This window comes from Equus caballus, chromosome 20 (assembly GCF_041296265.1).
Source record: "Equus caballus isolate H_3958 breed thoroughbred chromosome 20, TB-T2T, whole genome shotgun sequence".
NCBI lineage: Eukaryota > Metazoa > Chordata > Mammalia > Perissodactyla > Equidae > Equus > Equus caballus.
This window is the reverse complement of record NC_091703.1, coordinates 16,459,993-16,474,910: the sequence shown is the minus strand read 5'-3', so window position 1 is coordinate 16,474,910 and position 14,918 is coordinate 16,459,993. Positions and strand designations below refer to the sequence as shown.

General features: G+C 39.6%; 1 protein-coding gene across 2 annotated transcripts in view; it reads left to right on the top strand.

Moving 5' to 3' along the window:
• Nucleotides 1–14,918, top strand: part of DTNBP1 (dystrobrevin binding protein 1) — a 118,751-nt gene that overhangs the window by 33,760 nt on the left and 70,073 nt on the right. For both annotated transcript variants that reach the window (XM_070244937.1, XM_005603583.4), the window contains exon 6: nucleotides 6,162–6,294. In XM_070244937.1, coding sequence (XP_070101038.1) covers nucleotides 6,162–6,294 — 133 coding nt within the window. The remainder of the gene's footprint in view (nucleotides 1–6,161; nucleotides 6,295–14,918) is intronic.

Below are 14,918 nucleotides of genomic sequence, written 5' to 3'. Positions count from 1 at the left end.
CTGTGAGGCTGCCTGCGGGTCCTTCACTGCTCCAAGCTTTAGTTCTTCATCTGCACAATGAGGGGGAGAGTGCCTGCCTCACAGGGAGCTTGGAGGGCCGAATGGGATGGCAGCCGTGAAGCTCTCAGCACAGTGCCTGGTACATCTGCTGTGGGCCATGTGCTCTGTGTGGGCTCTGGGGCTGCAGCAGCCAATAAGACCCGGTACCTGCCATCAGGATGCTCACGTTCCAGCGGGAGCCTCTCTAACCTTTACAGGTTTACAAAACTACTGTTCTTTGACAGAAGGGTTTGGATGGATGTTATGCAATTTAGCTTTTACTGTACGGCAAAATAGTTGAGGATGTAAAACCACAGCATGAAATGTGGTGAGACGAGGAGTGTAGTATTCCGTGCATTGAAAGACGGTATGTAAGGATAAAGCAGAATGTTGTCATCCAGATTCTATACACTTTCTCATTGGGTGTAATAACCACAGCATGCCTTAGGTCGTAAAACTCATACAGTGTTTGGAAAGTATTTGTTGAATTCTCTTGAATGTCCACTAGAGGGTAGTCTAATCCTGTTCCTTTATTGAAGTTTAAAATGTCAAGGGCTTGTCTGAATTTTCTCTATCGCTTAGTTTATTTTATATGACCTACTTTAACAAGACTGTTAGCTTCATCTAGAACTGAAGATTCTGTTACTTCGTAGATAACAAAGTGCTATAAGAGAATGACAGCCATATACTGGGTTTGCAGCTCTCTTATGATCTGACCTAGCCTGATGCATTATTGTTTTGCTTTCTTGTAAACGCAATTTGAGAGTGTATCCAGCAGGGAGACTGTCACAGCTGTCAGTGTTTCTTGAACTAGATTATTTTATTGTCCAGGTCACTTTCTGAGATTAGACCCTTGAAGAGTCACGTTAACTCTCCGTAGACACCTTTTAGTGTACTATGCAGACCTCATTTGTTCCATAATGGCTTTGGCAAGTTAATGCACTTCTTAAAGTTCCTTATTATCATACCATCATTACCGTATTACCTTATGACAAAAGAGTAGCGTAAGCATTTGAAGAATGCTGCGGTCTTTTAGTACCTGGCCTCTCTGACCTATGGGTTTGCAGTCAAAGATTTCTTTGTTCCTTGAGGCTAATTATTTTTGTTAGAGAAGTACTTAGTAAGTGTGAAATTATTAATTTTAGTGTGCCACTCCATCTTTCATCTGTCAGTGGCTACACTGCAGATAATATGTATTTGAAACAAATGGCACAAAGGAAAATTCCAAACAGAATCCCTCTTCCTCTGGGACCGTCTTTTCACAAAGATTTGTGAAGCTCTTTCCTGCACAGCTGTCAGGCGTTCCCAGATGGCTTTTCACAGTGAAATTCCACCTATCTTTTCCACTGATCACTAAATGAGACATATGTTGTTGTTACAGTGAGCAAAATGGTGAGATTTGAGCTTCTTGTAAAGGTATATTTGTGTCCATGGAGGCATGCTAGTGTTTTATGTACATGCATTCTAAGTTTGGTTACCAAATTTACTCAGATACACAACTCGTTTTGGAGCAGGAAATGAGCAGGTCATAATGAGGAAGTTAGATTTCTGCCCATTAAAATTCAATATAAAATATTCAGAATACACATATATATGCTTATAGTTATTATTTAAAGAGGTTTTTTAGGTTTTATAATATAAAAGGAAGAAAATTTATTTTTGTCAGTACAATTCTTTTGTATTTTATTACTGATTTCATGCCTGTTGAGTTAAAATGGGGGTAAAAATTTAAAATGGAAAATTTCCATTTATTCTCCTGCTTAAACTCACTGATAATGGGGCCTGGTTTGACACACTAAAAACAAAGTACCATTGTGTTGTTTAATGTTTTCTAAGTTCTCTGCCCTTTTTAAATTTATTCTTTTACAAAATTTAGCATGATCTCCTAATGATGTGGATTAAGGCTGCCCCAGCTAGAGAAGCCCAAGGTGACCTGGCCTACGTGCCAAACTATACGACCCAGTGGACTTTTTTTTATGGTATGAATTAGGACTGCCCCAGGGAGAGAAGCCCGGGGCATCCTCACCTGCATGCCGATCTATATGGCCAGATTCGTATCTAAAGTTATATGACCGCACAATAACCAGACCCCATCTGCACTGAAATCATTTAATGACTTTTTACATCATCTTTTCTTTTTTTCCAGTAAAAATAAGTCACGTACCCATGCCTTATAAAATTAGCCCTAACCCTCAACTCGGGGCAGCAGCAGGAGCTCTGACTGCCCATGGGTCCTGTCCCCATGCAGCGGCAGCAGTAGGAGCTCTGACTGCCCGTGGGTCTTGTCCCCACGCACCAGCTCTGCCTGCCCATGGGTCTTGTCCCCATGCCAGCGGGGGCAGCAGCAGCGGCTCTGCCTGCCCATGGGCTCTGTCCCCATGCCAGCGGGGGCAGCAGAAGCGGCGGCAGCAGAAGCTCTGACTGCCCATGGGTCCTGTCCCCATGCTATTCCACACTATTTTCTAAATAAAAGAGCACTACTGCCAGATCTTGAGAGTCTAAGAAATCTTTCTTTCGACTCCTCGGCTCACCGATCCCGCATCACTAATACATAAATCAGATGAACATGAATCATAGATTTGCTGTCTTTGATGTTATTTTACGTTTCCGGGAGAGAGACTCATTCTATCACCAGAAATCATTCTTAAGTGAATTCTACAGACTAGGTATTAGGGGATACAAAGATGCAAAAATACAGTCCTTACCCTTAAGACCCTTGCTGATTCCTGAGAAAGATGAGAGTGCAAGTAGTTGTGTAAAGTCAGTCAGGATATAAGTCCTGTGTCAGGTCAAAGGCCTGTGGAAGCACAGAAGAGGAGGTGAGTTCTGAGGGCTGCAGGCGGAGAGTGCTGACCTGAGCCTGAAAAGGGAGCTCGGGGTTGGGCGGTGGAGGCAAGAGGAGACCTCTCGGGACAAGCCGAGGCAGGGAGGCAGGAGCAGGCGGGACTCTCGGAGTATTGAGTGCTCCTGAAGGAACACAGTGGTAAGATTGGGAAAGTAGCTTGTGGCCAGGGGCGACAGGCCCCAGAATGCTATGTTAAGGAGTTAAACTAGACTCCTAAAGTACTCGGAGGGCTTTGAAACTTTTTAAAGGGAAGAACATAAATATGAATTTGGCGGTAGCAATAGAATGACCACTGACTCTCCCTAGCATTTTAAATCTAGATTTGCCATTCAGAACAGAACGTGATGCTGTTGGCCTATTCAAAAGGATGTATGGTGTGTTTCTTTGTCATTAGTAGGTCCAGCTTGCTACTAAACTATTCATATGTTTTCATCAGGCCCCCATTTTATTAACTGAAGAGTGAGCTAGGGCAGCAAGTTCAGTTTGTACCTAGAACAGAATTTCCCTCCATGAGAAATTAATCGGCCTGCTGAGGGATCAAGTTCGTTCAAGTTCCTGGCCTCATTAGCTCTGCAGTCAACCAACAGAGCTGGACTCTAAATGGAAATTGCCATCTGTCCTAATAAAAATAAAAAAGGTAAAAAGAACATACATGTTTCCAAATATAGAGTAATTATTGACCCCATTACATGTTTTCTTTTTAGAAAAATCATTTGAAATTTAATCCCCCTCACTTATGAGGAATCTTAAGTCTAAGAATGTAGCCTTGACTAACATTTACAGGTAAGTAAGTTTGCCAGAAAAAAATGAAAATTTTATTAACATTTTGGTCTGTTAGATCCATAGGTGTAGTTTACAACATGATCATTGCTGGTCTACACAATTATTGGTTTTAAATGACTTTTACAAAACTTAGCTAAGCTTTACAGAATTTTTTCACTGCATTTTTATAGTCGGTCAATTATTTACTTACTGCCAGGTGCTAAGTTAGCTACTTTACCTACTTTGCCTCAGTGAACCCCTTTGACGGCTTTGCAAGAGGTGTATCGTTAGCCCTCTTTTCACTGGTGAAGTACCTCATCACCTCTCGTCTCATCGGTGAGGGGCTGCGCTGGGTTTCAAGCTCGTGCCTCGAAGTCCTGGTCTTCACCAGTCCCCCATATGCTAAAGGTACCATGCTTGATACTGAAGGAAGCAAGTAGCTTAGAGTTAACTGGATTCCATGTTAAATTTAATTATTCTGGTTCTTATCACTAATCAAAGTGAAATAGCCTTTTAAATAATCCTGTTAGCTATGATCATCTTTTAAGAACCTGTCAAACTAGTTTTGTAACAGAATGAGCTGAATCTTGCTTCTTCAGGGCCAATAGTACTAGCTGCCAGGCTAAGTCTCCCAGTGGTTTTTCCATTTAATATAATAACAAAAAATACTTTAAATAGGAACTAGTATAATAACATCATTTTGCCTATTTTCCCCTGCATAAACTCCTAATGTATCTTTTATGACATTATTAAAAATCTTAGATATAATTTTTCATTGATCAAAATTTAGATTTTACAAATTGTTTCAGGTTAGGCTTTCCATAATCACATATAGTAGCTGTTTTATGTGGCCCCTAAAGAAAGATTCAAAACCTTCATGAACTGCGTTATTACCAGCCTTTTCCAGATTTACCAGTGGTTTACAGTGATATAGCAATATGATAAAAGTCACAACCAAAAATGTTTTTGAAGAGGAGTGCTAAACAACTTGTCATCACATTTTTGCTTTTCAGTAAAATTTTATTTTCCCCCGAAACCCATGTCTTTAAGCCCTAGGCCCTACCAAATAGAAGAGGGAGTTTTTATAAGCATAGACACTTAGTAGAGTTAAATTTTAGGATTTTAGAAAAATGTGAATGCTTCTGGATTTAATAGATCTTTAGATGAAAAAAAGATTAATTAAAAACAGGCCAAATTTGCGTCTTAATAAACCTAAAAGTGCAAGTTGAAATTCGAGGAGTTTGTTCCTAACCTAGATGCTCCAAAAGCTAATTTAGAAAGTTATATGAAAATCCAGTGGATAAACGAAGGAATTAGACACCCCGTAATTGCATTGTGGCTGTTTACTTGAAAGCAAAGCTGCACGGCCAGCCTGCTCCTTCTCTGCTGCCCCTTCCCCGTTGGATGGGTGTGACTTCCAGACTTGGGAGTCAGAGCTCTGGCTGAGCCTCTCCCTCATTCATGTTAGGTGCCACTTCTTGAGTTCCCACCGCACCTCATGCCCAGCTCTGTCAGGTTGTGTTATCGTTGAAATATGCCTGCCCTCTAGGTGAGGCTCTTTGAGCACAAGGACTGTCTTGCTCATCTTTGTATTCCAGTGTCTGGCACATGTGGTGAGTGTTCAGTACATGGCTATGAGGCTGTTTGAGTTCTAAAACCTTTGACCTCTAAAACTTTTCCGTTGTCTGAGAAAACAACCAATCCTCGCCCCTACAACTGTGAAGTCTTGGTTTACTTAGTACCCTCTCAGTCAGAAATGATTGCAGTGTAAGAGGTACTCAGTGCGGATTCCTGATGGCCCATGTCTAGCTGGGTGACCTTGGGCAAGACACTGAATTAATTTCTGCAGGCTTTGGTCTTGAATCTTAAATGAAGGATTTGACTAGATGATCTCCATGTTCCAAAAAAGCTGCCGAGCTCTGTGGCCTCCAGGCAACGTAGAGTAGTGGAAGACCAGTAGACGAGTGAACAGAGCTCAGTCTCTGCCCACCAACCACTGACTAGCCCGGTGACCTGTGCTTACGAGTATTTGTACATCTCTACAGTGCCTTGAAGATTTATGTATATGGTGTGCTGAGGCAAAACAAATGCTAAAGTCACTTGAAATCTCAAATATTAAATTATGTTCAGTATAATTTGTGTTAATTATCTTTTGTTGTGTTCTCATTATTTGAAAATTGACTATTCATGTGTGGTATATGGGATCATTAGGCTATTGCATTAGATTAATCAGAATATTCTGTTTCCTCGTCATCTGGTTAATAAAGTATTTTGGGAAGTTCCATCTTGAAAATGTTTGAAATATAAAGATATACTCAAGTTAATTTGAAGTATGTTTTAATGTTGGTCAGTATATTTTATTTTGCTTCAAGAAAGTTTAGTAAAGAATATTAAATAACTGCAAAACAGTCTTAACAGTTTAAGCTTTTAAGTTTTGGACACTTTTTCTTTTCTCCATGATCAAGGATTCTGATTTTTGACGTTTGTTTGTTCTTCTGACCTTCTATACTTTCAGCTCATTTAGAGGCTAGTTTTGAGGAGGTAGAAAACCACCTGCTGAATCTGGAGGATTTGTGTGGACAGTGTGACTTAGAAAGATACAAACACATGCAGTCCCAACACCTGGAAAATTACAAGAAAAATAAGAGGTGAGTTTGAAAAATTGGCCATAATATTCATTCTCAATCTCAAAGTTTTCCACAGTACTTTACATGCTATTCTTTATAAGTTTGGACTGATAAAAAGACAAGTGTTTTGAAATGTAAAGCTCATTAATAAGCTTTCCAAAACATAATTTCTTTTGGTACCATTATCTGTTTCCATTTTATGGAGATGAGTTCAGAAAAGGTAAGGATAGGATGAAAGATGGAGGGGAGCAGAGCAATGGGCCGAGCTTTCCAGAAAGCAAGAGCCCTGACTTTGTTTTCTCCACGTGGCAGACGCCTGAGCTGCTGCTTTCCATTTCTTTCTTTTCTCCTTTATTACCAGAGCAGAAGGAAGAGGAACCTGAGCCCAGGCTCTGGAAAGGGGCTTGATGGGTTTGAATCTCAGCGTTGTCACATACTGGCTGTGAGACCTTAGGCAAGTTATTTAATCTCCATTAGTCTCAACGTCTCCAGCCTACAGTGAGGATAACAATGTACCCACCTCGCAGAGTGGTTGTGAGGATTAAATGAGATAATCGTTAGCAAATGCAATGAGTGCTCTCTAAGTATTAGTTATAATAATGATTGTCATCATTAGGCTGGCCTGAACTGGAAATGAAAGAAAAGTCTAAGGGTAGCAGCTTGCTCAACTAGCTATGGCATCCGAACCTGTACAATGACATCCTGAGCAGAATTGGGAGGTGCAGGGTGGGTCCCTCTGAAGTCCGTAGTGGAGAGGTCCACGGTAGCTGGTCAGAGTGCCTGAGATTGAGTGTCGTCTGTGCTGGGCAGAGCAGGAAGTGAAGGGGGCTTGACAGATGGAAGAAAACAGAGACAGGGAATTGGAGTCTGGCTGAGGCTGAAGAGCAGATTTGGTGGGAGAGAGAGAGGATAGGTTGGGCAGAGTATGCTATTGATTATAAGATCATTGATAAATTGAGTAGGCTGGGTCTAGGATGTGGCAGTAGGAGGAGTGGGTTGCTGTTATGGACAGGAAGTGCTAGTCACTGGCATACAGGAGATTAAAAAAAAGTGAAGCTAATGTACAGATATTCTGGATTATTACACTGGTGTTAAAGTTTTCTAGAATAGTGCCAAGGGTGGGTAGAGATGAAAACTGAGTATTCTGAAATTCTCAGTCAGGTCCATGTGTCCTTAAGGGATGGGTCTTAAATGCTAATAAGCTGTAAGAATCACCTAGAGAGAGTGTTTAAAATGCCGACCCCTGGATTCCATGATCAGAAAGTCCAATTCCAATGGTACTGCTTTAGACAAGTATTGTAGGTGATTCTGATAGGGGTGATTCAGGGATCAGCTTTTGAGAGATGGGTGGGGGTGAGGATTGGGTCATGTATAGGCTCTAAATGGAAGCACTTCAAAAGAGTTCCCAGGGGGCCTTGGATAAAATTGTTTACAAAAGTTTGTAAGTGTATGACTTTTTCTGGAGATCCTTTCTATAAATTTCATTTGACCATAAGGTTACAGGTGGGTATATTGGCAGCATTAAGAATGGCATCCTGGGGTCTGACCTGGTGGTGCAGCAGTTGAGTTTGCACCTTCTGCTTTGGTGGCCCAGGGTTCACCGGTTCGGATCCTGAGTGTGGACCTACGCACCGCTTGTCAAGCCATGCTGTGGCAGGTGTCCCACATAAAATAGAGGAAGATGGGCACGGGTATTAGCTTGGGGCCAGTCTTCCTCAGTGGAAAGAGAGGAGGATTGGCAGCAGATGTTAGCTCAGGGCTAAGCTGCCTCAAAAAAAGAATGGCAGCCTTGTTAGAGGAGGGACTGTTGAATGAGTGGGCGAGCATCAGCACCCAGGGGATTCCAGACAGATGTGTGGGGCATGGGAAAGAAAGAACTTTCTCTCAAGAAGAAGGTAGCAGAGTTAGAGATGGCTAGGCTGGTCCATAATTTTAAATGAAAAAGTAGAGAAACATTCTGTCATGAAGATGTTAATTATGTGACTGTGTTTATTTATAATACAACAAGAGTTTCAAAGATCATTGTAGGAAGGCTTAGAATTTTGAAAGGAAATTTTTGCAGGAAGTTGGACAGCTTGGGTACAGGTCGTCTGACCCTAGAAGTTACATGGCTTCCTCATCTGTAAAATGGGGATAATAATAGGACCTTAGACAGTTGTTTTAAGGATTCAATTAGTAAGTACTTAGAGTAGTGCTCAGCACATAGTGAGTGCTATGTCAGGTAGCCAGCACTGGCTGACTTGTATTATTACTTGTACAACTCTTAATAGATGAATATTCCATATTTTTAATACAAGTTATGTTTTTTAGCTAGTTGAACACAAGAATTATATGAATATTGTGGTTTTTCTATCCATATATGTTGAAATTTGATTATTTGAAACATATCTGATAACTAAATTTCGGGTTTTCATAAGTCAAGATGATTAGATAGCAAAGAAAGTAATAAAATTTAGAACTATGAAATTTTATTTGTCATTCTTTTCTTCACTCTCACCCAATGACTTAGATATAGTTTAATTAATGCATTATAATTTACATGTTATAAGATGAAAATTAATGTTTGGAAAACAGCATCACCTGCAATTTAAGTAAAAGCCTAAATGTACTGAACAAGTCTTACTATATTCCACATAATTGAAATGACAAGAGTTTTTGTCCTTTTAGAGGTAGAATTGTGTAGCAGAAAGAGCACTGTCCTCAGAGTCAGAAGACCCAAGTCCTGGCTTCGTTGGTTCCTAACTCTGTGCTCATGGTTAAACCATTCACTTTCCTTTATACCTTATCCTGTTGTAAAGTTTTGTTTGGTCTAGAACCTTCTTGACTAGCAGTGAAAGACTTCTAAAAGATTGCGTCATTTTAATAAGCTTAGATATGATAAACAGATTTGTTGATAAGTGCCTGTTAGTCTGAAATATATAAGAAAAAATAATGTGCCAGTTAAGGTCTACCAGTTGATAATAAGTAGCTTGAAATCTATAGGTAAAATAAGGATAAATATGTCATACTCTAATAGGCCAAATTTTTAAAAATTATAAAATTTACTTTCTGTTTCTCAAGGACAGCAGGAAATTAATGTAAAATGTCATAACAGTTTATAAAGCTAAATTTTGGTGAGAAATTTCAAAGGTGGGAAATTTAAATTAACCTGTACTTTGATTGACTTTCCAAGACTTTGTCTGAAAAAAAATTATGTCTATGTAGATATTAATTTGTTAATACTTATTTCTAGCATCTTTATGAAATATTTATTAATAAATGCCAAAGAATTTTGCATCTAATTATCTAGTAAGATGTTAGACTTGTGATTTAAATTGAAGTCATATGTTTATCCTGAAATGAATACTACTGGTTTAATTCAAAATTAACAGAAATACCATTTGTTTTGGTTATTGTGAAAAGTCCTTGAAGACGTAAGCTTGAATTTCTCCTCTGCCACTTGCTACCTTTATGACCTTTTGCAAATTACCTATCTTTGGCTTACTTATCTGTAAAACAGAGATAATGATACTGTCTTGCAGGGTTATAGAAGATAAGCGACAATTTTTTTTTAATGGACCAAATAAAAGCAGGCCCATTTGGCTCACAGAATCACTGGTAATTCTCAATTCTAGTTAACTCGCCTTTCTAAATAGAAATAATGGAAATACCAAATATGAAACATTGCTTAATACTGTTTATAAACTATAATCTTTCTGAAACTCTTAACCTATTTTATTCAGCATATAGAAGGATGAAGTATCTTTTTCAAAGAAATCTTTTGGACGTCATTTATTTAGCCAAGCTGCGCACATCCCCACGTGTGTATATCCATATAGATGGCTGATTAAGAGTTGGTTGTAGTATAAGTAATTTGTTTGGGTTGACAACACTGAGAAAGTAGAGCAGTTTTATTCAGTTGTATGTAGTTTGATCAAAAACTGTGTTTTAAATAATAGATCATGTAGAACATTTATTATTCAGAGATGTTTTATTTACACTTTAAGCTCTTTCTTGGTTCCTTCTGTTCAGTTGTGAGGTATCAAAACTAGGAATATGATGAAGGCTAGTTTGTAATGACTCCAAAATAGTTTTGATTGATACAGAGCTTCCATTTAACACAATGAATTGAACACACTCACTTATCTTCACTGAAACTCTACTAAAATGATAATAAAGAACTTTTTTGAACTTAAAATTCAAAAGAACAAAATGTCTGGAAGAGGAAATGTGATCAACGTTTTGGCAGACAGAAGGTGGGGGTTGAGTGGGAGCTGACTCAGCAGAGCAGAGGAGGCTGAAGCCTGAGCTGAGCCTCAAGGGCCTGTGGAGGGGAGCTCAGACGTGAAGCACGCTAGCGTGTCCCACAGAACCCTAGGAAGGCTCACGAATTGAATGCACCAGGACCCTTAAAAGGCAAGGCATGTTGAAAGTACAGATATGGATAAGTTAGACTCCCTGATCCTCTGCTCAACCACATGATTGCCCCACCCCTAGCTCATTAAGCGACATTGGGCTGTCCCCGAGAGGCTCCAGACCGGAAGAGTCCAGACACATTTGAGAGCAGTAGAGCTACTGCTGTATTGGAAACAGGGGTTGAGTGAAACAGTGAGGCCCTCTCAGCCTCTTTCATCACTGGCTGCCAGAACTCTGGCAGCCAGACTTATATCTCCTGGGCAGAATATTGGAGGCTTCATCTGAGAAACTGACCAGCCCAGGAGGAAGGACCTGCAGAGGTGGACGTTGGGGAGTTCTCTGAGGGAACAGCCCTCTCATGATGAGCCCCACTCGTCTAGACGTGTCTTCTCACTCACCTTCTGGTGCCCCACTCTCAAATATGAATGGACAGCTGAGGAATAATATCCAATTGAGGAAAGCTTCTAAAATGAAAGGGAACAAAATAAATAGAAAATAAACTAATAAATTTTTAAAAACCCACAGAGGAATGAGAGACTATGAGGGAAGCAGAAGAAAACTTAAACACAAAAAGTAATTATAGCCTCAGATATGAGGCCATCTGGTAAAAGACCATTTTGCCTTTATGAGACATGAACAGGATACTATAGAGAAGGAATAGAGAACAAGAAAGAGCTCTTTGAAATAAAATATATGATAGCTGTAGAAAACTTCAACTGAGGCACTGGAAGATAATGTTAAGCTTCTGTGTAAGAGAACAAAAGGACTGAGAAAAGCTAAGAATGTTAAGAAAATTAGAGAATTAATTCATAAGTCCCATATCTGACTGCTAGGAAGGAGATTCAGAAAGAAAGGAGAGAGAAAAAGAAGAGACAAATTTATTAAAGAAATAATACAAGAAAATTGTTTAGGACTGAAGAATATGAATGAGTTTGAAAGGTACAAACTTGTACAAAGTGCTTGGCAAATTGAATGGAAAAAGATCCATTGTCAATACATATTTTTGTAAATTTCACTACCCTAGGAATAACGATCATAAAAGCATTCAGAAAGGTCTTATGTTAAAGATCAGAATTCAAAAGGAGCTTCAACTTTTCAGCAGCAACACTGGAAGTAGAAAATGATATTTACTTTAGCAAAATTTTCATCGTGTGAGAAAAGAGCCATTTCCAGGCATACAAGGGCTCAAGTTTAGCTCGCGGGCACACTTTATCAAGAAACTGCCGGGGGATGTGCTCTACAAACAAGGGAGTAACCCAGGAAGAAGGAAGATCACACCAGGAGAGAGGTGAAGTGCTCTGAGAGGATCCATCCAATCCAGAGAAACAGAGGGAGTTCCCAGGAGGAGTTTCCGCAGGGCTGGAGGGCCGGCCAGACTGAGGCAGGAAGACCTGCTGGAGGATTCCAAGGGTGGCGTCTTTACGGGGAAATAAAATGAAGCTAGTCGATTGTCTGATATGCTAGACCATATTAAGAGGAGTTTTATAAGCTCTATAGAGAGTTTGATGATGAATTAGTGATAAGTATGTTTTTAAAAACTAAGCAAACAAGGCAACTGTTAACACTAAGGGAAAACACAGTTTTAGAAGAAGGACACTACATGGCACAATTATAAAGAGTGTTTTTGTAACTTTGTGATAAACATAGAATGTGGATTTGAGCCAGAATTGTGGTGTAACTTATTGGGAAGATGGGGGAGAGGAAGCATGTTTGTATTGAGAGGTAGGAGGGGTTTAAGAAAGCTGATCCTCATCTTCCACTGCAGGAAATCAGTAAGTAATATTTAAAATAGAAAAAAAAGGAATAAATATTAGTATTGGCATATTATTTAGAAATAACGGAGGTAGATACCAGAAGAAATAGCTGAAAGAATTGAATGTGGCTGCTTGTGAAAAGCAGGATAGAAAGGTTCGGAGAGAGCTGGGGCAAGGAACCAATCTTCTTCCTCGTAAACAAACTCTTGTGGGTACTATTTGACTTAAGGAATGTACATGTACTATTTTGATAAATGTAAAAATTGAATTCAAAAATTTTTTATCTGAGCTGCAGCATTCCCTGAAGTGTTTTACATGGAATACTAGACCGAGAAGATAGCCACTGATGAAACAGTCCAGGATCAATTAAGTTCCAGAAACACTTTATCCTGTATTTGCCTCATGGAGCTTTGCAGTACCTGTCAATATATTAAGGGTTCTGAGAATTCCTATAGTAAAGAAATTTGTTTGATTCGGCATTTCACAACTTACAGAACTAATTACATGTTAAAATTCTGTGACTTGGTATTCTATATAACACCATTTGAGAAATTTCCAAATAGAAATTAAACTTTCTATTATCTGATCCACAAAGGAAGAGTGCCTTAAAATAAACCTCCTTCCTTTTTAACAAGATGCCCTACAAACTAAACTAATGATTTTCCTTTTCTTGCTTTAAAGAAGATAATGTGTGATGCAGAAGGTTGGCTATTTGATATGTGTGTTTGTGTTTACAATGTCTGCATGCTCTGTAGCTTTCTGGAAAATCTGGGGCAGACAACTGGATGGGGATGGAGAGAGTGGGGGAACGGTTTCTCACCCACCTCCGGTGCTGATGGTCTCTGCAATAGGCTCCCGTGCGTTTTCTCATGCATCTCCCATCAGAGCCTGTGGAGTGGGCAGGGCAGCAATTATTGAAGTTGAGGGGGAAATGAGTTACATGAAATCATCAGGCTGCTTAGGGGCCAGCATCCAAGCCTGTCTCCAGACGCTCTAAACTTGTCTTCTTTTTTTTCACTTTTCAATTGGAACAAACTGAATCAGTCCCAGATGTTGATATCAGCGCATCTGTAGTTGAGAATGGAGATAGTGATATTTTGTCAAACATTTGGTGGGCATGCCCAGCACAAAGAATAGATTCCTGCCCTTACAAAAGGAGGGGTAGGACCCATTTCCAGCAGTAATCGTGGCTCACCATGGCAGTTATTCTCGCAGTGGCAGAGGGAAACATCTAGCTTCAGAACGCTCCCAAGGAAGATTCTGAAAGCTCTTATCTACCCTCAGCAAACATTTGAATAGACGTTTTAACCCCATTATTCCTACAGTGAAGGACATCCTTCTTCAGCTGGTTATCTGATGAAAGTGACATATAGGAACTTAGAGTTGTAGGGGAAAATATCTATAAACAGCTTTTCTCATAGATCTTCTGCATATAAAGTGATACTACTGTTACTGATACCTTTTATGGACAGAAATGACACTGCCTTGACAGACAGTCAAACTGTGTAGTGGATAGAATACGGGTGTAGGCGGAGACAAGTGCAGACACCAGTGGCTAAGTTGTCAGATCATTCAGAAGACGAGTTGGCTATACAAGTCTAACTCATGCATCCCTTTCAGAGGCTTCCATAACCAATAGGAAATGTCTTTTCCCTCAAGTAAGAAGAGTTAATGTTTAGTATATGAACCAAAATAAGGAACCTAGAACAATTTACATGAGTTTGTCTAGGTAGCAGTCGGAAAAATTGACTTAGTATTTGGGAGTCAGCTTACATTTTTAGTTGCAGGTTATGGGGGGAAATAGGTGATAAATGTGTAAGAAAAAAAGGATAATTTCAGATAATTATATAGGCTCTGAAGAAAATTAATCCAGACAATGTTCTAGTGGTCAAGTGGGGGAGGGCTGCCTCGGCTAGAGTGAGCAGGGAAGGGCCTGCGGAGAAGACAGTGAGAACTAAGACCTGGGTAAGGAGACAGCCATGTTAGGATCTCGGATTATACCGTTCAAGCAGAAGGAACAACAGGTGCAAAGGCCCTGAGTCATAAACGATGGATAGGTTTGGGAGGTTGAAGCAGCAGAGCTACAAAGACATGTAGAATCTCAACCTCCTAAATTTTTAATCTTTCCGGTCCCGCCATAATATTCCTTGGAACACTTACTGAAATCCTCTCACAATAATTAGTTATATTATACTTAAAATAAGAGAGAAGTGTGTAATTTAATTAAAATATTTCTTATTTCCAAACTTCTGGATCCTTTATTTTCCCCTTCAGTATGTAGCATGCTGTCAGAATTTCTCTGAAAATAGCTACATCTTGAAGAACAGTGTGACTTTAGTAATTCTACTTAATTATAAATGACTCATAATTTTAACAGTCTTCTGTTGGCCTTGAAATTGGCTTAGGGACATACTAAACTCTAGAAACATTTTCACTGATTCATTTAGACTTTAAAACTTAAATCTTATCTCTTAGAAACCCTCTCCTGTAGGTGGG